The sequence below is a fragment of the Carcharhinus amblyrhynchos genome, chromosome 7 (genome assembly GCF_965287045.1).
Source record: "Carcharhinus amblyrhynchos chromosome 7, sCarAmb.v2.hapA, whole genome shotgun sequence".
NCBI lineage: Eukaryota > Metazoa > Chordata > Chondrichthyes > Carcharhiniformes > Carcharhinidae > Carcharhinus > Carcharhinus amblyrhynchos.
In genome coordinates, this window is record NC_137330.1 from 17204151 (window position 1) to 17228689 (window position 24539).

General features: G+C 44.2%; 1 protein-coding gene across 4 annotated transcripts in view; it reads left to right on the forward strand.

Moving 5' to 3' along the window:
- LOC145344813 (uncharacterized) overlaps positions 1 to 24539 on the forward strand; it is a 1415987-nt gene that overhangs the window by 647940 nt on the left and 743508 nt on the right. For all 4 annotated transcript variants that reach the window (XM_080191980.1, XM_080191983.1, XM_080191981.1 and 1 more), the window contains one exon: positions 15514 to 15673. In XM_080191980.1, the coding sequence (XP_080048106.1) occupies positions 15514 to 15673 (160 nt within the window). The remainder of the gene's footprint in view (positions 1 to 15513; positions 15674 to 24539) is intronic.

Here is a 24539-nt window from a genome sequence, read left to right on the forward strand (position 1 = left end):
GTCCCTCTCGCTTAACTAGCACACCATGGCTCGACTTGTCAAATCGTCCCTTGGATATGGTGTGGAAGACATTGGTGGAGCATGTGGCACAGCATGAGCCATCACCTTTAGAAGATAAAATAATGCAGGGGGGAATAGAGGTACAAATTGGAAGGTAATAAATATGGTTAGGGCACCAAACAAATTGCACCACTTGGATTCTTGCCTGTAATTTCCTGCATGGTTTTCAACTTTGATCATGGGTCTCACAAGAGTAAACAGAAGAGCAAGGAAAATCAATATGCAACACTTGTGTGCATTATTTCCACAGCAACAACCTGCATTTGCCTTGAACCTCTAATGGAATCTTATGTGCCAAGGTTTTTGACAGATTATCAAAGAAAACTGGGTGGACACCTGAGAGAAATAAACTTGTAAAGCCATGGGCTAGAATCAAACTGAACTTGATGCGCAAAGAGGTATTTGAGCAGATCACCCAAAACTTAGCCCAAGAGTCAGTTTTAAGAAAAACAGATGCAAAGTAGAAGGGTTCAGAGGGGCAATCCTAAACTTAGGGCTGAGACAGCTGAAAGCAAGTGGCCAGAATTGGAGAAGTGTAGAGGTCTCAGTGGCTGGAGGAGGGTATTGAGATGGGGACCATCGAAACACTTGAATATAAGAATATCATGCAGCATGACAGATCTCTGAGTTTACACCCATTGACTATGGCTCTGTTGATAGAACTCCTGCATCTGAGTCAAAAACTTCCAGCAACATGATCAGTAAAAACCTCAGCTGATTCTCCAGTGGGAGTACCTCTTTGATAGGTACTGTCTTTCAAATGTGATGTCAAATTAGGCCTTCTCCTGCGCTCTTTGGTATGTATAAAATACCCCATGGCAGTATTACAAAGAAGCACAGGGGTATTACCTCTGAAGTAATGGACAATATTTATCCCTCAATCAAGCACAAAACAGATTATCCGGTCATGCTCACATTGCTGTTTGTGGGACCTTGCTGTGCACCAAATCAACTGCTGTGTTTCCAGCAGTGGTCAGATTCCAAAAGTACTTAATTGCTGTAATCACTTTAGCACATCCTGAAGTTAAGAAAGGCACAATAAAACACAAGTGTTTCTTTCTTACCTCTTGGTTTGAGTTCTGGCCAATTCAAAGAACGATCTTTAGTTGTGGATGGGGAGAAGTTAGCAAATTAAATAGATGAAAGAACATTAGAACCATAGAAGTCCTACAGTGCAGCAAGAGGCCATTTGAACCATTGGGCCTCCACAGATCATCATGGAAAGATCATCCTATCCTTCCCTCCGTCCTGTCTCCACAACCTTCTGCATTTACCGTAGCCAATCCACCCAACCCTCACATGTTTGACTGTGGGAGGAAACCAGAGCACCCAGGGGAAACACAGGCAGACATGGGAAGAACTGACAGTCACCCAAGGTCGGAATTGAATCCGGGTCACTGGCGCTGTAAGGCAGCAGAGCTAACCACTGTACCATCATGCTGCCCGAATATCAGCAAGCAGTACTAGAACATTGTGAACATTTTGTAATGCATTCTCTTTTTGCTTTTAATGTGGCCCTATGAACAAGTTAGTGGAATACTTTGTACTTCTGTGGAAAAGTTTTCTTTTTTTTGCTCCATTATATCTACTAAGTAATCTATAATCAATAGTAAAATTGTGTTCATTTCCTTTGTTGCATGTGTTAGGACAAAGAACAAAGAACAACGCAGCACGGGAAACAGGCCCTTTGGCCCAACGAGCCTGCGCCGCCATCTTAACAAAGCATTTTCCTACACCTACCTTGCCCCGTGTGTATGCTAATGATACCCCTATTGTGTTCATACTTCGGTGTTTAAAATAGGAGCTATTTTTACTAGTTTGAAAATACACTGAGCACTTTGCAAACCTCTGAAGTCAGGGTGAATCCTGTTGGGAAAAATAACATCTTTGAGAAGATATTTTGAAGGCCTTTTCTTCACGCCTGGGAATATTTCACCCAACTAATTTTGATTCCTTGGATATATTTAAAGTTCAGAGCAGCTGAGACTTGGCTCCGCACGCAAGTAGAGGGGGGAAAAGATGAAGTATATGATTAATGAGGGCTCTGAAGGGTGCTTGATATTAAATGACAGCAGAGTCATGAAGAAGGTTGTCAGTGACGGAGTATATTAATCATCAGTGTCCAGGACAATTAAACAAAGGAAGCTGCTATATTTTTGGTCACATTGCCAGAATGTCTCAAAACTGTCTGTGAATCTTCAGCCATGGCCAGAATCAACCCATCAACCTGATCATCTAGTTTAGTCCGATGTTACTCTTCAGTACCGAGAGAGTGCTTCATTGTCAGCCATCCCCAAAGAATCGTTAAACCAAAGCCCCACTTGCCTGTTCAGGTGGACACAAACTATCTCGTGACACTATGAAAAGAAGGGTAGGCAAACACTTTATCTGATCTGGCTGACACATGTCCCTCAATTAACAACATCCAAATGTCCAACTGTTAATTAATCTCATTACTGATTGGGGAAGATGGCTGTGCACAAATTAGTCACTGTGCTGTGCAATAATTTTTAGAACATAGAACGTGACAGCGCAGTACAGGCCCTTCGGCCCTCGATGTTACACCGACCTATGAAACCAACCTAAAGCCAATCTAACCTACACTATCCCAATATCGTCCATATGTTTATCTAATGACCATTTAAATGCCCTTAAACGTTGGCAAATTTTGACTACGATGCACATCACAGTGCCCTATGAATTATTATTTTTTGACCCAGCTATAGACTGAGAAATCCAAGATCCTAAAGAAAGAAGAAAAGGATGTAAAATTGAAGGAATTGTGATGATTAACTAATTATGGACTGGAGAGATACTATTTTCCCATAGGCCAGTCAGTATTATTCTTTGATTGTGGCGCAATTTAAGAGTTTGTGCATTTTTCGGGAAAAATCCCGAACTGGTAAAGCATGGGTTGCTTTCAGCAGCTTTTTGATAACATGGAATCCAAACAGTAGCATCGGGCCACTTGGCCTATTGTGCCTGTACCAACCACAATCTCTCCCAGGGATGTACTCACCACACATTTACCTTGCTAATCCCCCTGATATTAGAGTCAATTTAGCATGGCCAATTAACCTAACCCACACGTCTTTGGTCTACTGGAGGAACTGGAGCATCTGGAGGCAACCCATGCAGACACAGGAAGAAAGTGCACACAGACAGAGGTCGGATTTGAACCTAGGTCCCTGGCACTGTAATGCAGCAGTGCTAACCACGGTGCCACCATGCCACCCTAACATTTAAAATAGTGGGGGGGCATGAGTGGGACTTAAGCATCCTGATTTCTGACATCGGACATGGGACTAGGTTCCAGGCCTGCGCGCCACAGGGTATTCCTTGCAGTTCAGCAGGGAATGTTAGAGGACATCGGGTAAGGGAACTTGGTCAATGCTGTAGATGCCTCTTGGGACAAGAGGTAAAGTCCAAGAGAGAGGGAGAGAGAACAAGGAAGGTAGGGTAGTGTTGAGGAGCAGAGGTTTGAGATTGCTGAATTGCAACATGGTAAAAGTTAAGGTCACAAATAGGGCATCTCAAAGCTTCTGATGGTGACTGGAGAACCAGAAAGTAGAGTGGGCTCCAGCTGCTGGAGACCTAACTGGACCAACTGAGATTTCCCTCGTGTCTGGGGAACAAAGTAATCTGGTTCACATGGACACAGAGAACTAGCAATAGGAGCTCCGCTCCACTGAACTCTGCTGCCTGGCTGATTAGAGATCAAGAGTTAAACTCTTGACAGTTTCCTGGTGGATATACAGTGTCAGTTGTGGATAGTCCATTCCACTAAGGCAAGCTTTTCCACTCGGTATTTATAAAAGATTTGATAGCAGAAAAATAAAGGATCCTTGTTTTATAACCTTTGAGAAGTCTGAGGGCTTGAATCTCACGTTAGATCAGGAATAGAAAAAGGCTAAACCTTACTGCCATTTTTCGGGTATATTACCCTCATCTATTCATCTTCACAGGAGCTTCTTCCCTCTTTAGGAATGTATCTAATTTCCTGCTATGGTGGCACTCTCCAGTAGTTGTACTACAGGATCAGTCCATGTCAGTATGGATTCACTGAAGGGAAACCATGCTTGACAAATATTCTGGAATTTTTGGAAGATGTGGCCAGTAGAGTGGACAAGGGTGAACAGTGGATGTTATGTATCTGGACTTCCAAAAGACTTTTGACAAGGTCTCACACAAGAGGTTAGTGAGCAAAATTAAAGCTCATGGTACTGGGGGTACTGTATTGACGTGGGTAGAGAACTTATTGGCAGACAGGAAGCAAAGAGTGGGAATAAACAGGTTCCAGAGTGGCAGGCAGTGAATAGTGGGATAGTGCAGGGTTCAGTGCTGGGACCCCAGCTATTCACAACATACATTAGTGATTTCAGCGAAGGAATTGAATAGAATATCTCCAAATTTGCAGACAACACTAAGCTGGGTAGTGGTGTGTGCTGTGAGGAGGCTGAAATAAAGACGGAGGATAGTAGTGAAGAGGTGTTTTTCTGATTGGAGGTCTGTGACTAGTGGTGTTCCACAGGGCTCTGTACTGGGACCTCTGCTGTTTGTGATATATATATATAAATGATTTGGAAGATGATGCAGCTTGTCTGATTAGTAAGTTTGGGGACGACACAAAGGTTGCTGGAGTTGTGGATGGTGATGAACATTGTCAGGGAATACAGCACGATATAGGTAGGCTGGAAAATTGGGTGGAGAAACGACAGATGGAATTTAATCCAGATAAATGTGAAGTGATGCATTTTGGCAGATCTAATGCGGGGGGAGCTATACAATAAATGGCAGAACCATCAGGAGTATAGGCACACAGAGGGATCTGGGTGTGCAAATCCACAGATCCTTAAAGGTGGCAGCACAGGTGGAAAAGGTGGTGAAGAAAGCATATGGCATGCTTGCCTTTATTGGACAGGGCATAGAGTATAAAAGTTGGCATACGATATTGCAACTATATAGAACGTTGGTTAGGCGACACTTGGAATACTGTGTCCAGTTCTGGTCGCCACACCACCAGAAAGATGTGGAGACTTTAGAGAGAGTGCAGAAAAGGTTTACCAGGATGTTGCCTGGTGTGAGGGTATTAGCCATGAGGTGAGATTGAATAAACTGAAGGACGGAGGTTGAGGGGCGACCTAATTGAAGTTTATAAAATTATGGCATAGTTAGGGTGAACAGTTGGAAGCTTTTTCCCAGGTCAAAAATGACAAACACAAAGGGACACAAGTTCACCATAAGGTTCAATACGGATATGCGGGGGATGTATTACAGAGGATGGTGGGGGCCTGGAATGCACTACCAAGCAAGATGGTTGAGGCAGACACGCTAGGGTCATTTAAGACTGATCTAGACAGCCACATGAACAGACTGGGAATAGAGGGATATAAACAGATGGTCTAGTTCGAACACATGATCGGTGCAGGCTTGGAGGGCCGAAAGGCCTGATTCTGCGCTGTATTGTTCTTTGTTCTTTGCTGTAAGGTGACTTGGACAGGTTGAGTGGGCAAATCTTTGGCAAGTCCACTTTTGGTGGCAAAAGCAAGAAGGAAGATTATTATCCGAATGGTGGCAGTTTAGGAAAAGGGGAAGTGCAACATGACCTGGGTGTCATGGTGGAACAGCCGATGAAGGTTGGCATGCAGGTGGAGCAGGCAGTGAAGAAAGCTAATGGCATGCTGCTCTTCATTGCAAGAGGATTTGAAACTTGGAGTAAAGACGTCTTGCTGCAGTTATGCAGGGCCTTGGTGAGGCCAAACTTTTGAGTATTGTGTGCAGTTTTGGTCTCTTGGTCTGAGGAAGGACATTCATGCTATTGAGGGAGTCCAGTGAAGGTTGGCCAGACTGATTCCTGGAATGACACGATATGAATCAACTGGATCAACTGGGCTTGTGTTCACTGGAATATAGAAGAATGAGGTGGTGGGGGGATCTCATAGAAACATGCAAAGTCCTAATGGGACTGAACAGGTTTAATGTGGGAAGTATGTTCCAGATGTTGGGGAAGTGCAGAACTAGGAGTAACAGTTTAAAAATAAGAGGTAAGCCACTCAGGACTGAGGTGAGAAAGAACTTCTTCACTGAATGTTGTGAGCCTGTGGAATTCTCTACCACAGAAAGCTGTTGGGGTCAGTTCGTTAAATCATCAAGAAGAGCTGGATGTGGCCCTTGTGGCGAAAGGGATCAAGGAGTATGGAGAGGAAACGGGAGTGGGATACTGAAAGTGCATGATCACCATGCGCCTGGGCCCAGGCAAGATGCTCTGTCGGAGAGTCTGTGCAGCAGACTTGATGGGCCGAGTGGCCTCCTTCTGCACTGTAAGGATGCTCTGGATTCAATGGAGAAGGATTAGCTGAAGCCTTCTTTATGTGTTGCATGTCAAGTTTCCCTAATCGTCTGCTGAAATGACAGCAACTAACTGGGAAAATTCCCATCCAGTTTTAAGGATTTATCCATTCTTATCCAACACATGTCACCTCCATCCCATAGACTGTATTTATTGATCTACATCGTCACTGCTCTCCAGGGGGCAGCACTGTGGTACAGTTCTGAGCACTGCTGTCTCACTGCACCAGGGACCTGAGTTCAATTCCCAGCTTGGGTCACTGTCTATGTGGAGTCTGCACATTCTCCCTGTGTCTTGCATGGGTTTCCTCCGGGTGCTCTGGTTTCCTCCCACAGTCTGAAAGATGTGCGGGTTAAATGCATTGGCCGTGCTAGATTCTCCCTCAGTGTACCCGAACAGAGTGTGGTGACTGGGGGATTTTCACAATAACTTCATGGCAATGTTAATGCAAGCTTGCTTGTGACACTAATAAATAAACTTAACACACAATAGAGAATATTATAAAGGGAAGTGCAAGGCAGATACATCAGATTACGATTAATTCGTTACAACAATTTTCTACTCACTAATGTCCACATCTATAATTTCTCACTGCTGTAGAACCAGGCAAATCATTAACCCTACAGACTCTCTCTTTGCTGACAAGACAATATTTTGACAGCTATATTTGCTACTTGACATATTTAAGATCCAAGAAGGAGGTCAGACCCTTCGTCAGTGAGCAGGTGCCTGTACGCTAGAGCTGCTTCCAAACCAGTGTACCAGAATTTGCACAAATTCTGACTGCACATCAGGCCAGAAGATGCAAATGTGCACAATCTGGTTCCTTGCACTGATCAGGTGATTCCTTTCAATATATATTGGTCGCTGAGGACTAATTCCAAGCTTAATATTCGCTGTTGAAGCAATTGAAATCTACGGGGACTTTGTTACAGGAAATCTCTCTCTTTTATAGCATTTTATAATGTCAGTGATTGCTTTACAATAGGGGTTTGAGTTTCGTTGGTCAATAACTATAATTCAGGCGGCACAGACTGTACCATTCCACTGCAGCAAGCTGAGCATATACTCAGCTATGTATTGGATAGAGTCAGTGTTATGGAAACTGTAGGGTCTCTCGAAATGGCGTTGCAGCGCTTGCGGTTTCTTCTGCAGCTCTCATGGTGTCCCTTGCCAGGAAGGGTAGTAATGCAGTTGTGCCATAAGTGCAGTAGAGATGTCCTAACCTGTCAGATTGGGAGGTCAAGCAGCCCTTCTGGCTGATTTGACACACAGTGTCGAAACTTGGGCCATACAGGCCCATTGAACACCTCCAATTCATAAAAGAACATACATTCAGCTGCAAACAATGCCTCCCCTTACCAGCGCAGTTGGTCAGCTTTCCAATTTGCAGATGTGGTGATTCAGATAGAAACATAGAAGCAGGAGGAGGCCATTTGGTCCTTCGAGCCTGCTCCACTGTTCATCACAATCATGATTGATCATCCAACTCAATAGTCTGATCCTGCTTTCTCCCCATAACCTTTGATCTTGTTTGTCCCAAGTGCTATATCTTGCTGTCTCTTGAATACATTTAATGTTTTGGCATCAACTGCTTCCTATGGTAATGAATTCCCCAGGTTCACCACTCTTTGGGTGAAGAAACATCTCACCTCCAACCTAAATGGTCTACCCTGAATCCTCAGACTGACACCCCTGTTTCTGGATTCCCCCATCATCGGAAACGCCCTCCCTGCATCTACTCTGTTAGTCCTGTTAGAATTTTATAAGTTTCTATGAGATCCCCCTTCATTCGTCTGAACTCTAGTGGAAACAATCCTAACCTAGTCAATCTCTCCTCGTATGTCAGTCTCGTCATCCCCGGAATCAGGTAAATCTTTGTTGCACTCCCTCAAGAGCTTCTTTCCTCAGAAAAGAAGACCAGAATTGCACACACTGTGCAGTTTCTAGATGTGACCACACCAAGGCCCTGTATAATTGCAACAATACATCCCTCCTCCTGTCCTCGAAACCTCTCACTATGGAGGCTAATATGCTATCTGCCTTCTTTACTGCCTGCTGCACCTGCATGCTTACCTGCAGCGACTGGTGCACAAGGACACCCAGATCCCGCTGCACACTCCCCTCTCCCAATTTACAGCCATTCACGTAATAATTTGCCACCTTGTTTTTGCTTCCAAAGTGAATAACCTCACATTTATCCAAATGATGCTGCATCTGCCATTGATTTGCCCACTCACCCAACCTATCCAGATCATACTGAAGGATCTCTGCATTCTCAGTTCACCCTCCCACCCAACTTGGTATCATCTGCAAACTTTGAGATGCTACATTTTGTTCCCTCATCCAAATCATTAAGATTGCCACCTGTTAGTGAAAAGTCCCTGAAAGCACTTTGCAATGTTTACCTTTAAGTTTTAAATCAACTTAAAATTTACACAAGCAAGAATGAACTATTCACCCTGAGTGCCTGCCCTGTGGGTGCTTTTGCACAGCCTGGCTGCTGGAGGTTTGCTGACTTTCACTGGGGGAAACTGCAGGCAGCATTGCAGGACACCATTGAGCATCTCCCAGCCTTGAAGACATGGTTTTGGGCTACACCACCGTGGCCTGGGCTTGGCTGTCTGACAGGGAGCAGCAGAGACAGGGCTGGGAGCAAAATTACTCTTATCCTGATACTTTTCCCATGTATTTACCCTGCTAATCCCTCTGACACTAAGGGGCAATTTTGCACGGCCAATCAGCCTAATCCACACATTTTGGAGGAAAGATGTGGGAGGAAATTGGAGCACCAGGAGGAAACCCAAGCAGACATGGGGAGAACATGCAAACTCCACACAGTCACCCGAGGCTGAATTGAACCCAGGTCTCTGGCACTGTGAGACAGTAAAAAGTCTGACAACGCCAGGTTTTAGTCCAACCGATTTATTTGATAGTAAACTCACAAGCTTTTGAGGTTTCCCTCTTCGTCAGGTGAATGGAGAGTTCTGGCCTTGGACAGAGCATATAAAGCACAGACAGTTTAGAGATTACTGATTAGAATGTGAATCTTTACACCTAACCTGCTGTTCAAATCCTAAAGTGGCTGACAATGTGTGTGGAAGGAGCACTGATCACAGGTTAAAGAGATGTGTATTGTCTCCAGACAGCACAGTGAGTGAGGTTTTGCAAACCTGTGAGACAGCAGTGCTAATCACTGTGCCACCCAACCTTGCAGTGGGAGGCAGAGGACGCAGTTGTCATGGTCCATGTAGGTATTAATTTGATTTGATTTGATTTATTATTCTCACATGTATTAATATACAGCGAAAAGTATTTTTCTTGCGCGCTATACAGACAAAACATACCGTTCCTAGAGAAGGAAACGAGAGAGTACAAAATATAGAGTTACAGTCATAGCTAGGATGTAGAGAAAGATCAACTTCATACAAGATAAGTCCATTCAAAAGTCTGACAGCAGCGGGGAAGAAGCTGTTCTTGAGTCAGTTGGTATGTGACCTCAGACTTGTGTACCTTTTTCCCAAAGGAAGAAGGTGGAAGACAAAATGCCCGGGGTGTGTAGGGCCCTTAATTATGCTGGCTGCTTTGCCGAGCCACAGTAACACAGATTAAGGAAAAGACAGTGGGAGCAACATGATAGCACAGTGGTTAGCACCACAGCTTCACAGCTCCAGGGACCTGGGTTCGATTCTCAGCTTAGGTCGCTGTGTATGTGCATTCTCCTCGTGTCTGCGTGAGTTTCCTCCGGGTGCTCCGGTTTCCAAAGATGTGCGGGTTAGGTTAATTGGCCATGCTAATAGTGCCCCTTAGAGTCTGGAGATGCTTGGTTAGAGGGATTAGTGGGTAAATGTGTAGGGATATGGGATATGTGTAGGCTTGGGTGGGATAGTTGTTAGTGCAGATTTGATGGGCCAAATGGCTTCTTTCTATATTGTAGAGTTTCTATGATTTCTATGAATGTGAATAAACCATTTTTTTCGCATAGCAGGTTGTGTTCTGGAGTGCATTGCTTTCTAATTTGAGGCAAGTTAACCAGATTTTCTAACTCACTTTATTTCCTTCTACATCATTCCTTAGGCTCTTTCACTATCTGAGTAAGGTTAGTATGGTGCCATTATCACTGGACAAGTAATCCAGAGACCTGGGACAATGCTCTGGAGACCTGGGTTCAAATTTCCTCACAGCAGATTGCGAAGTTTGAATTCAATGAAAAGAATCTGGAATTAATATAAAAAGGTGACTATGAGATGACTGTCGATTGTTGTAAAAACCCATACGGTTTACTTTTGTCCTTGACGGAAGAAAATCTGCCATCTTTACCCAATGTGGCATACAAGTGACTCCAGATCTTCTGAAAAGGCCACTCAGTTGAAGGGCAATTAGGGATGGGCAAGAAACACTGGCCCAGTGAACAGTGTGCACATCCCATGAATGCATTTTTACAAACTCCCTGTGGTTAATGAGATAGTCCATTGCTCTCACCATACTCCATGTGCATGTCCAACAATAGAAACATAGAAAATAGGAGCTGGAGAAGGCGATTCAGCCCCTCGAGCCTGCGCTGCCATTCATTATGATCATGGCTGATCAACCAACTGAGTGGCTGGTCCCCCCTCCCCTTAGATATAGCTTTTGAGGTGAAGGGGATCAAACTCCTCTTTGAAAACATAAAATGTTTTGTCCTCAACTGCTTTCTGTGGTGGAAAATTCCACAGGTTGCCCATTCTGTGGGTGAAGACATTCCTCTTCATCCCAGACATTATTGGTTTACTTTGTATCTTCAGACGGTGACCCCTGGTTCTGTCCCCCCCCACAATCGGGAACATCCTTTCAGAACCTACCCTGTGTAGTCCTGGTAGAATGTTGTAGGTTTCTATGAGATCTACTCCCGCCCTCATTTTTCTAAATAACCAAATAATCTTTCCTCATACACCAGTCCTGCCATCCCAGGAATCGATCTGGTGAACCTTTGCTGAATTCCTTCCGTAGCAAGATAAGGAGACCAAAACTGCACTCAATATTCCAGGTGTGGTCTCACCAAGGCCCTATATAATTGCAACAAGACATCCTGCTCTTATACTCGATTTCTCTCCCTTTGAAGGCCAACATGCCTTTTGCATTCTTTACCGCCTGCTCTTGTGGCAGAAGAACAATTTGAGCTGAAGCTGACAGCCCTTCGGGTGGCTCAGTTTGTTGCACAGCCAGGTTATGGTTCAGAATAATGCCAAGAGCGCAGGCTTCAAATCCCTGTTCCAGCTCAGATAGGCGTGGGGTCTGCCTCCTCGCCACTCCACTGTAAAATCAAAACACAGGTCATGAAATGGTGACCCTTGAATAATCAAGGATTCCACCTGACGAACAAGAACGGGTCAAGCCAGAAGAAGCTCATTCCAGCAAATTCGACAACCTGTATCTCAGCGTTCAACTTGTTGCCATTTCTGCCTTTACTTCAGTGCCTTAGCAGAATGTTGATATTTACAGCTAAATGCCATGTTGGTTTCCCATCTGTTTGTGCACATTATTAATATTAACCCATATGCACAAAGACAGTTCACACAATTTGACGGCATTAACTCGATTAGTTTCGAGCAGTTGTCAGTTAGTCCACTCAATGCTGGGAAGTCAAGCATGCAGGGGAATCCAGACCACTTTTTCCATTGCACGCTGAATTCCATTTTGAAAAATTATACGACTGCCTGTATGGATTTTAACAACCAATTCCAATAAGATTTATGACTTCTCTGACAAAATGGAATTGATGGCGGCTGTCAACTTGTGCCAGAGAAAAAGAAAACAGCTCAAGTGGATAAGGTCATCTGGCAAGGCAGAAAAAAACAGTCTCCTTTCTATGTACCAGCTGGAAAATCCTGTGTTATTTCAACTCAGATGGATTCTACCTTCCAATCTGCAGACACCATTCTGGTATCTATATGATTTCAAAAGATGATCACCAATGCATCTCTACAGCCAATTCATTTAACAGTATGAGAGATAAGTCATTGGGTCTATGGAATTAATAATTTTCAATCCCATTCATTTCTCCTGTACTACTTTTTTACTAAGATAATTTACTTTAGTGTTCTTCCTAGTTCCTTGGCTATTGAATATTCCAAGGAGGCTTTTTTAGACCTTCCTCTATGCAGGCAGACATTAGGTTCTCTGCCATTTTTGCATTCCCCATTATAAATCCTCCTATCTCTTCCTATAGTGGATCCTCATTGGTCTTTGCTAATCTTTTCAGTTTTACCGATTTTACATGCGTAGAAATATTTACAGCCTGTTTTTGTGATTCTTGCCAGTTTGCTTTCATATTCTATTTCCTCTCTCTTTATCACTTTCTTGTTCGCCCTTTTCTGAATTCTAAAATGTTCCCATCCCTCAGACTTATTACTTTTTTGCAACTTTATAGGCCTCTACCTTTGATCCAATACAATCTTTAACTTGAAGAGGATTTTCTGCCCTTGACATGAATGGGCAATGTTGCAGGTGCGACGGAAACATTTGGAGAGCCAAAAAATCATGGGCATATTCGGATCACCTTTCCTGCTACTTCTTTGTGCCTTAAAGTAGTGTAAATCTGTTGTAAATCATGTATTAATTGTTTAAATGTTACCAATTGCTTGTCTCTCATCATATCTTTTAATGCACTTCCGCAGTCTACAGCAGCTAATTTCCCCCGACACCTTCATATATCCTTTGTTTGTATTTAACTCCCAGTTTTGGATTGAAAGTTTGTTGCTTTCAAACTTAATGTAAAATTGTATCATATTATGATCACTCTTTCTTAAACACATCTTTATTGTGAGATTATTGATCAATTTTTTCTTCTTGCACAGTTCTAGATCTAAAATAATCCATTCTTTAATCTAAAATAATCCATTCTTTAGCTGGCTCTTCAACCGACTGTATCAGGTCACTTCTTAATCTTCTCCTTTCTGGAGAAAAGTGTCCTCTCACTATCTGACACCAGTGTGACGGATGATGTTGTCAGGTATTCAAATAGAATGTATCTCAAAAAGAGCAGCTTGGAAAAATAATATGGACAGTCTTACCAAAAGATGACAGAGTGTTGTTTCTGGCAAGAAAACTGGCATGTTTCTCTCCAGAAAAACACAGGTTGGTTTTCCAGGTGTGGTCCCACCAAGGCCAGATCTTATGAGATGCTGCCAAAAATAATCGAGGGGGCATGGTTCATGTGGCATCTGAGACAAGGCAGGCAATAAAATCAGAAAGACATTACATGATAAGATGAGGAGAATAAGTGCTACAAAATAGGGACTGTTTTTTGGTTATCATTGTGCTTCGGGGGTAATTTTAACCCAACCCACCTCTGGAAGTCAGACTCCATTGAATAAGCCACTCGTTAAACTCGCCTCCCTTGCCTCCAGTGAAAAGTAAAACTGGGCAAGTCGATCTGATCGAGTCTGTTTCTTGTAGATGTCAAACTAAAGCATTTTCAGGCTAGCAAGAGTATAAATCTTATGGAATTTTGACTCAACCAAATGACTTAATCTATATTTTATAAGATCACAGTATCCCCAATGAATGAATGGAATACGCTGATCTCCTATATCATCCATTCTTGCTGTCTTGCTGCCCGAGAATGCCAATTACTGCTGAATTGTGAGAAACTGTATGCTGAAAGGTTAGCTGTTCTTTACACAGTGTGTTACCGAGTCTTGTGATGACATTATTTTTAAAATCTTAAGGATGGAGTTAGGCTGCGTTAGAAGGGAGAGGTGAAACAATGGAATACAGTGATATAGAAATGTAGAAACATAGAGAAACTACAGCACAATATAGGCCCTTCGGCCCTCAAAGTTGTGCCAAACATGTCCCTACCTTAGGGATTACTAGGCGTACCAATAACCCTCTATCTTACTAAGTTCCATGTACTTATCTAAAAGTCTCTTAAAAGACCCTATCGAATCCGCCTCCACCACCATTGCCGGCAGCCCATTCCACTCACCCACCACTCTGAGTGCAAAACTTACCCCTGACATCTCCTCTGTACCTGTTCCCCGGCATCTTAAACATGTATCCTCTTGTGGCGACCATTTCAGCCCTGGGAAAAAGCCTCTGACTATCCAATCAATCAATACCTCTCAAGATCTTATACACCTCTATCAGGTAACCTCTCATCCTTCTCTCTCCAAGGAAAAAAGGCCGAGCTCCTTCAACCTATCCTCATAAGACATGCTCCCCAATCCAGGCAACATCCTTGTAAATCTTCCCTGCGCGTTTCTATGGCTTCCACATCCTTCCTGTAATGCGGCAACCAGAACTGAGCACAGTACTCCAAATGGGGCCTGACCAGAGTCCTATATAGCTGCAACATTATCTCTCGACTCCTAAACTCAATTCCTTGATTGATGAAGGCCAGTACACCATACGCCTTCTTAACCACAGCTTCAACCTGCACAGCTGCTTTGAGCGTCCTGTGAACTCGGACCACAAGATCCTTCTGATCTTCCACACTGCCAAGAGTCCTACCATTAATATTATATTCTGCCATCCTATTTGACCTGCCAAAATGGACCACTTCACACTTATCTGGGTTGAACTCCATCTGCCACTTCTCTGCCGAGTCTTGCATCCTATCAACGTCTCGTTGCAACTTCTGACATCCCTCCACACTATCCACAACACCTCCAACCTTTGTGTCATCAGCAAACTTACCAACTCATCCCTCCACTTCCTCATCCAGGTCATTTGTAAAAGTCACAAAGAGTAAGGGTCCCAAAACAGATCCCTGGGGCACTCCACTGGCAGGCACAAATTGTTAATTACAATTGTAATTATTTTGGTAAGCACGGAATTTGAAGTTGTTTTTGTGTATCATAGTGTAAAGGGTTAATATTGAATATGTAAATTTATAGCATACATTATTAATGATGTTAGATCACATGATAACAGCATAGAGAGAGCTATTACCACATCCAGACTACATTGTAAATATTTAGCATGATGTTAAATAAAAGATAAAGTTTGCTAATAGTATCATCTCTGCCTTATCAGAAAATTCAGAACCATGACTACCATATACCAATGTAAAGACAACAGTAGCCAAAAATATAATCTGTATTTCTTGCCTCTCTCTGCAGTGTCTCTGCGTCTCTGGGTGGACAGGTAGACTATGCCAGCATGTGGAAAATGCCTGCCTAATCTACCCCAGTCACTGTCAGAATGGAGCCACATGTGTAGACATCAGCAAGTCCGATCAGGTTCCACAGTACAAGTGCAGGTGTCGCCCAGGTTACACAGGTAAGCTCAAAAACAATTTTAAAAGCCCATGCTTAAGACATCATTGGAAATCCATGACAAGCAGAATTAGAGAGACACTGGATGTCATCAGTTAAAACGCATGTGAATGTCACATTCAAGTGTACATGTTTGAACACTATTTCCTGGTGACTTATTTGATTAAAAACGAGAGGTAGCAATAATCCATCTTCAGGCACGCACACTTTTCCCAACTTGTGCCTTTTGTCACATCAGGTTTTCACAGGAAATGAGCTACTCTATACATGTACACCATTGGGAATATCTGGTAATGACTTTATGATGACAAGAACTTGCATTTGTGTAGCATCTTTACTGTAGTAAGATTGTAGCTTCACAGGAACAGAAACAGATTGACACACAGACATACGTTAAGAAAGGTACCAAAAAGTTAAGTCAGAAGAGTAAGTTTTCAGGAGTTTTTTAATTCAGTCTATGTGGTAAAAAGCAAAGAATTCCAGGGAAGCAATTCCAGAGTGTAGCAGCAAGATAACTGATGACAGAAAGGCCATAGATACAGCATCATTAACTGAGGATGCGTCAAAGTCAAAATTGGAACAAAACAAGACTCTGGAAAGATGGCTGGGCTGGAGAAAGTTACAGGGGGAAGGAAGGTGAAGGCCACAGAGGATTTTGAAAATGAGGATTAAATATTTGAAAATTGGGTGTTGTCGGGTCAGGAGCCCATGGGGGTCAGAGATGCTTTCTGGAAATATACACGTTGACAAATTTCAATGGAACGCTGTTAGCTAGCAGTCTGTGTTCAGTTGTACAAGCCCGTATCTTTTTGAAACTGGATTTTCTCAGGAAATAACCCACTCTATTCATGAAGAGCTTTCCATTTGTGGGGGCTGACCAAAGTTATAGATATCAATACAAGATAGTCACTGAGAAATCCAATGGAGAGTTATAAATCACACTGTGGAATTTTCCAGTCCCGCCTGCCACAGGAATCATAGCAGGCGGGACACGGACCATGCAAAGGTCTGTTGAGCTCAGGCGGGATTTTTCAGTCTTGGGGCGAGCAGGGCTGGAAAATCCCGTACATAGAGTTTTACAGCAAGAGGCCCTTCAGCCGTCAAGAACCTTTCCTAATCCCATTTTCCATCACTTGATCCAAAGCCTCGTATGTAATGGAGTTTCAACTACTCTTCACAAGGACCTTCTTTCTCCAGAGAATGATTATAATGTGGAACTCACTGCCATGTAGGGAGTAGCTGAGGCAAATAGAATAGGTGCAATTGAAGATGAGCAAGACATTAAGGAGAAAAAGAATGGAAGAATATGCTGAAAGGGTGTGATGAAGAGGGGTGGGAGGAGGCTCATGTCATCCATAAACAATGGTATAGACTACTTGTGCGAAATGGGCTGCTTTTGAGGTGTAAATTCTATGCCATTCTATGAAGCGATGAGTCAACAAAGCATATCTGAATTAAAAAAAAACATGCTCTGATGGCTCTGTTCTGCAGCAATATTCGCAGTGGGTGGGCAGGGAGGCGGTGTGGTTGAAGATTGAGAGTGTGTGTGGAGTGGATGGAGCTTCAGTGCACGGTCAAACAGCAGAGGGGAAAACTTATTTGACAGGAGAATAGAGAGGATATTTGAACTGGAACTTGATACTGAGAAGAAATAATGAGGAAAAACATAGCCAGGAGTCATTCAAAAATAATTGGAAAGTGGTAAGATAAAAATGTGAAATAAGTGTAATTTTAATTTAAATTACAGAAAGAGGGAGGTTCCTGCTACTCAGACCATGTTAGAGAGCTCATCATTTCTTGTACTTGCCTCAAAAGTAGACACTGATTACCCTTCATTTTGTGTAATTATTTTTACATTCACAGGCTGTTTTTGAGGAAAATATGAATTATTCATTGGATTTATCCCAGCACTAAATAACTTGTAAAGAATTAAATATGCATCAACCTTTGCACTTTTTAGAAAATTGTTTTCTCAAGAGGTTTGACACCAACATTTATTGCCCATGCCCAGTTGCCAATCAGATTTTGACAGTGAATTGCCGAGCATCAAACTGAATATACAATCGAGCAAGAGGCCTTTCAGCCCATCTGCTCCATGCTATTGTTTATGCTGTACATGAACCTGCTTCTGACCCTCTTCATCTGACCCTGACACTATATCTTCATGTTTATCACTGGATCCATATTTATTTGACTCAAGCTCACAAGAACTTGGAAAGAAACTTGAATTGATTGTGTTTCTATGGCGGTATTTCATTCATTTGTAGGACATGGGCATTGCGAGCTGGCCAGCATTTTTATTGCCCAACCCTAGTTGCCTTTACTGAGTGGTTTGAAAGGCCATTTCAGGGTGCAGTTGGGAGTCAACCATATTGCTGTGGTTCTGGATTCATATGTAGGCCAGACTAAGTAAGGACAGCAGATTTCAAACAAAAACAAAGAACAAAGAACAAAACAGCCCAGGAAACAGGCCCTTCGGCCCAACGAGCCCACACCGCCATTTTAACATGATGAGTCCCCCCTCCACCCATGACCCTTGTCTATGCTTATGGCATTCCACATTGAGGGAAGACTAATTTAGAACATAGAACATAGAACACTACAGCACAAACAGGCCCTTCGGCCCACGAGTTGCGCCGATCACATCAACACCTACCAATCCATATACCTATCTATAACCCCCAATCCCATTAAATCCCATATACTCATCCAGAGGTCTTTTAAAAGACCCCAGCGAGTCCGCCTCCACCACCACTGACGGCAGCCGATTCCATTCACTCACCACCCCCTGAGTGAAAAACTTACCCCTAACATCACTTCTGTACTTGCCTCCCCGCGCCTTAAAACTGTGTCCTCTCGTAGCAACCATTTCAACCCGGGGAAATAGCCTCTGAGAATCCACCCTATCTATTCCTCTCAACATTTTATAAACCTCTATCAGGTCCCCTCTCAACCTTCGTCTCTCCAGGGAGAAGAGTCCCAGCTCCCTCAACCTAACTTCATAAGGCATGCCTCCCAGTCCAGGCAACATCCTTGTAAATCTCCTCTGCACCCTTTCAATAGCTTCTACGTCCTTCCTATAGTGAGGCGACCAGAACTGCGCACAGTACTCCAAATGAGGCCTGACAAGGGTCTTATAAAATTGCAGCATTACCTGGTAATTTAGGGACAATTTGTTACGTCAATCAGCCTAATTGCACATCTTTGGGGTGTGGGAGGAAACCGGAGCACCCGGAGAAAACCCACGCAAGCACGGGGAGAATGTGCAAACTCCCGCAGACACTGGCCCAAATCCATGTATCTGCACAGTGATAGTCGCTGAGCTGTCGTGTTGCCCAGTATCTGATCCAGTTTAAGCGTACATTAACGACGTGAAGTACTAGGCTATTCTCGAAACAACCAAGATCAGCCCTCGTACGACCCGTCGGACCCTAAAGGAAGAACCAGAGGTCTTGTTAAATAGCTTCAGTACATTGCCTAGTTCACTACGTCGTGCTCTTGTGGTAGAATGGAAGCCAATTTTGCCAGCAAAACAAGGCCAGTACGATTGTGCAAGGTGAGAACTGAGTCTCATTTTCCACCTCTCATCCAGTCATACCATTTCGCCTCCAAAAGATCACACCCTAAGCGACTGCTTCAATTTAAACCCAATCTTATGAAAAAAGTTCAAAATGGAAAACAAGGAGGAAAAAGGAATTTCTGACTGTTTCATTCGGTCAGTTTGAAAATACAATCTCTGACACACCCACACCCACAACCCAACCCCCAACCCAAAACCCCCACACACCCCCATCCCACCCCCCCACCCAAACCCCCACACCCCCCACCTACCTCCCCCACACTACCCCCCCACCCAACCCCCCCCCACACCCCCACCCAACCACCCCCAACCCCTCCACCCAACTCCCCCACACTACCCCCACACCCCCACCCAACCACCCCCAACACCCCCACCCAATACCCCCCAACACCCCCAACACCCCCACCCAACCCCCACACCCACGCACCCCTCACCCAACGCCCCCACTCCCCCACCCAACCCCTCCACAACCCCACCCAACCACCCACACCCCCACCTCACCCCCCAACCCCCCACACCTCTCCCACATCCCCCCTCACCCCCCCACCCCCAATCCCTCTACACCGCCCACCACCTCCACCCCTTCCTCTCCCCCACCACTGCCCCACCCCCGATCCCCCCACCCCCACCCCCTCCACAGCACACCCACAATTATTTTTTCTATGTCAGTTACTATTTGCCACCTGTGCTAGTGAATTTAAAGTGCCTTGGGTTAACTGCAGGTACATCTCCTGGCTTACATTTCCTCATGAGCTGCATTATCGCCTCTAGCAACTGGTCCCTGAAGCTTTCTCTTGTTGCTTTTGTTTATCTCTCTCTGGAGCCCACAGTAATAAGTTGATGCATTAACACTTGAGGATTCATTTCCCTACAGGTAAGCATCTGGGAATCCATTATATGGGTCACAACCTTATTTATGTCTGTTATTCCTTCATCCTACATTTCAGGGGAAGGCCTTTTGTTTGGAATCCTCCCTGTTGGGCTTCAGGTGGCTCAGACTCCACATGTTTCTTGTAATAAATCTTAAAGCAATGCTTTCTACTCGAGCTGCACAAATCTAATTCTCTCTGTTGCAGTTTGCAGAGACTCTGTCACTCGGTGCTCCTGTACGTACATACTGACCTATGCTGGCTCCAATCTGACAATCCCTTGACTTTGCCATTTTAATCTTTGGTTTTCAAATCCCAGCCTGACTACCACTCCCTACAACCCTCTTTGTCCTCTGCACTCCTGCTATTTAAACCTCTTGTATATCTTTGATCCAAATTGTTTCACCATTGCTGGGTTTGCCTTCAGCTGCCTGCACCCTAAGCCTTGAAGTACCCTCCCCACATGCCTCTGGCTCACCACCTTGCACTCCTCCTTTTGAAGCCCTCCTTAAAACCTATTCTCTTAACTAATTTCACAATCATCTGATGTAATATCATCTTCTGTGACTGTTAAGTTTTATTGGGAAAATGCTCGAGAAGCAGCCTGCTTTTGATGTTCTGATACTTTTTAGTTACATGACAGCAGTCAACTTCCAACACGAGTGCAAAGCAAAAACCTGTCTTCAACACGCATGCTGGGATTTTCCAGCTCTTCACCCCCCACCCCCCGTCCCACCACTGCCAGAGCCCCCTTGTCTCATGGTGAATTTACGTCACTGGCTGCCTGCAGGAAATTTCAGCCCTGCCAAAGCCTACGGCATTGCGTTTGTTTCATTCACCCACCTCGCCACTGGAGAACCCGCTGAGGGGATCACCTTTGGCAGGAAGCGGCTGGAAAAATTATACCCACAGAGGGTAAATTTCCAGGGGAGGGAAATACAGGAGGTTGAGTGTTTGTTAATAATTGTGGTGGTGCAGAGAGGCTAGAAAACCCTGCGTTAGGGCCAGATAAGTGGGAAATTCCCCAACAACAATTCATCCCTGTATCGAAAAACTCAAGCCCATTTGGCTCACTGTTTCCTGGAGGTTTCATCACCTAACCTCTAATAGTTCCAACCCGATAAAAGGCTTAAGTTTAAAGTTAAAGTTTATTTATTAGTGTCACAAGTAGGCTTGCATTAACACTGCAATGAAGTTGCTGTGACGATCTCCTAGCCTTCACACTCTGGCACCGGTTCAGGTACACTGAGAGAGAATTTAGCATGGCCAATGCACCTGGCTCTGATCTTCAGGTCGTCGTTGGTCTCTGGTATAGTACCGGAAGATTGGAGGACAGCGAATGTTGTCCCATTGTATAAGAAGGGGAACAGAGACTTCCCTGGGAATTATAGACCAGTGAGTCTTACTTCTGTAGTGGGCAAGGTTTTAGAAAGAATTATTAGGGATAGGATTTATAGTTATTTGGAGAGTAATGAATTGATTAGAGATAGTCAGCATGGTTTTGTAGCGGGAAGGTCGTGCCTTACTAACCTTATTGAGTTCTTTGAGAAGGTGACCAAAGAGGTGGATAGGGGTAAGGCAGTAGACGTGGTATATATGGATTTTAGTAAGGCGTTTGATAAGGTTCACCATGGTATGCTTCTGCAGAAAATGCAGATGTATGGGATTGGTGGTAATCAGGAATTGGTTAGCAGATAGGAGACAGAGGGTGGTGGTTGATGGTAATTATTCATCATGGAGTTCGGTTACGAGTGGTGTGCCTCAGGGATCTGTTTTGGGGCCACTGCTGTTTGTAATTTTTATTAATGATCTGGATGAGGGTATAGTTGGGTGGATTAGTAAGTTTGCTGATGACACCAAAGTCGGAGGTGTGGTAGATTGTGAGGAAGGGTGTCGAAGTTTGCAGGGTGACTTGGACAGGTTGCAGAGCTGGGCCGCGAGGTGGCGGATGGAGTTTAATGCGGAGAAGTGTGAGGTAATCCATTTCGGTAGGAATAACAGATGTGTTGAGTATAGGGCTAACGGGAGGACTTTGAATAGAGTGGAGGAGCAGAGGGATCTAGGTGTATGTGTACATAGATCCCTGAAAGTTGGGAATCAAGTAGATAAGGTTGTTAAGAAGGCGTACGGTGTCTTGGCGTTTATTGGTAGGGGTATTGAATTTAGGAGTCGCAGCGTCATGTTGCAACTGTACACAACTCTGGTGCGGCCGCACTTGGAGTACTGTGTGCAGTTCTGGTCCCCACATTTCAGGAAGGATGTGGAGGCTTTGGAGAGGGTGCAGAGGAGGTTTACCAGGATGTTGCCTGGTATGCAGGGGAGGTCCTATGAGGAGAGACTGAGGGATTTGGGGTTGTTTTCACTGGAAAGAAGGCGGCTGAGAGGGGATCTTATAGAAACATATAAGATGATTAGAGGTTTAGATAGGGTGGATGGTGATAGCCTGTTTCCTCGGATGGAGAAAGCTAGCACGAGGGGGCATGGCTTTAAATTAAGGGGGGGTAGTTATAGGACGGATGTCAGGGGCAGGTTCTTTACCCAGAGGGTGGTGAGGGACTGGAATGCCCTGCCTGCTGCAGTTGTAAATGCGCCTAGTTTGGGGGCGTTTAAGAGATTGGTGGATAGGTTTATGGACGAAAAGGGATTGGTTTAGATTAGTGGGTCAATGTTTTTTTTTAAAAATAAGACTGGTCGGCGCAACATTGTGGGCCGAAGGGCCTGTTCCGCGCTGTAATGTTCTATGTTCTATGTTCTATGTTCTAACTATCACATCTTTTGGACAGTGGGAGGTGAAGGAGCAGTGCTTAATTGCACAAAGCACAAACCTACAGTAAACACAAACAGATCCCAGCCAGGATAATGCAATAAAAGACCCAGATAAAAGCGAAATACTGCGGATGCTAGAATCTGAAACAAAAACAGAAAAATGCTGGAAAATCTCAGCAGGTCTGACAGCAGCTGTGGAGAGAGAAGACAGCTAATGTTTCAAGTTAGCTCTGATGAAGGATCACCCTGACTCGAATAATGCCCAGTAACCCAGTTCGTTAGGCTCGGGTTTGACAGTCATTCAATCCCTAAATGGTCAAAAACACCAACTGACTCACGGGAGACCCTGCCTGGCTTGTGACAGATCAAAATGGAGGAAATTCATTCAGAGACTTTGCTGATGATGTGCAGAAGTGAAGTTGAAGGGTCGGAGAGCGCACAAACCTCCAGAAATCCCGCCTTCCCAATATTTTGAGCTCCCCAAATATTTTTCCTCTTTTCCTGAGCTCGACCATTGGAGGTGGAAGAATTTTGTCACCTGGGTCTTCTTTTGTCAAGAGGAGGCTTTCAAGATACTAAAAATGGTCTATACTTTCCAGGATCTTAGTGAAAGGCTCATATTCTGCGGAGAAGTAGTGGATGATGGAGCTCAGTGTCTGAATGAGCGGACGCACAAGTTTTACCTATGACTGAGGGTTAGAGCGGTTTTGGTTTTAGATTGAAGGTGTTGCAAACTCAACAATTGCCCGTCTGTTCTATACATTATTTCCATGCTTGTGGATAATTGGCTAGAGGTCAGGTGCAGCATTGCACTGAGGGAAATAGAGAAGAGGGTTGCTGCAATGACATGGCCTTTTGTAGCCCTAGTTTTTACTGAGACAGGGGTTATAGTGGTGCCATTGATAAGGAATTTCAGTAAGGTGCTGACTCTCTGTCTGTGTCTTTAGGTTGAGGTGATTGTGGCTGTGAGGATTCATCCTTTGGTGGAGATGTTGAACCCAAAACAGAGGAGAGAGGTGCAACAGCCACTACGATGCTCGAGTAGAGCAGTGGCCACAGGATTTAGGCAATTCTAACTGCTCCCCAGAAATAAGAACTAAAATTGATCCAAATGCAATGATCCTCCCCTTGGCCCCTGATTGTAAGAGGAGCTTGCTGGTTATCTGCTCTCAGAACTATCAGTATACCTAGAATATTGTGCCCGGATTTGGTTACCTCCATTGAGGAGGGGCACAGAGGGAGTACAACGAAGGTTTACCAGGCTGATTCCTGGGATGGCAGGTCTGTCATATGAGGAAAGACCAAGTTGGCTAGGATTATATTGACTGAAGTTTAGAAGAATGAGAAAGGATCTCATCAAAACTTATAAAATTCTAAAGGGCTAGAACAGGATAGATTCAGAAAGAATGCTCCCAGTAGTGGGGGTGGGGGGGTGATGTTTGAGGGGGGGGCGGGGGGTGGGGAAACAGGATATTGGATTTGATGATCAGCCATCAGCAGAGCAGGTGAAAAGGGTCAGATGGTCTACTCCTGCTTCTGGTTTCCCTGTTCTATACTGGAAGCAGTTCAGAGCAGGTTGATTCCTGGGATAATCGGGTTTGGTTATGAAAAAATGTTCAGCAGGTCGGGCCTGTACTTACTGATGTTGAAAAGAA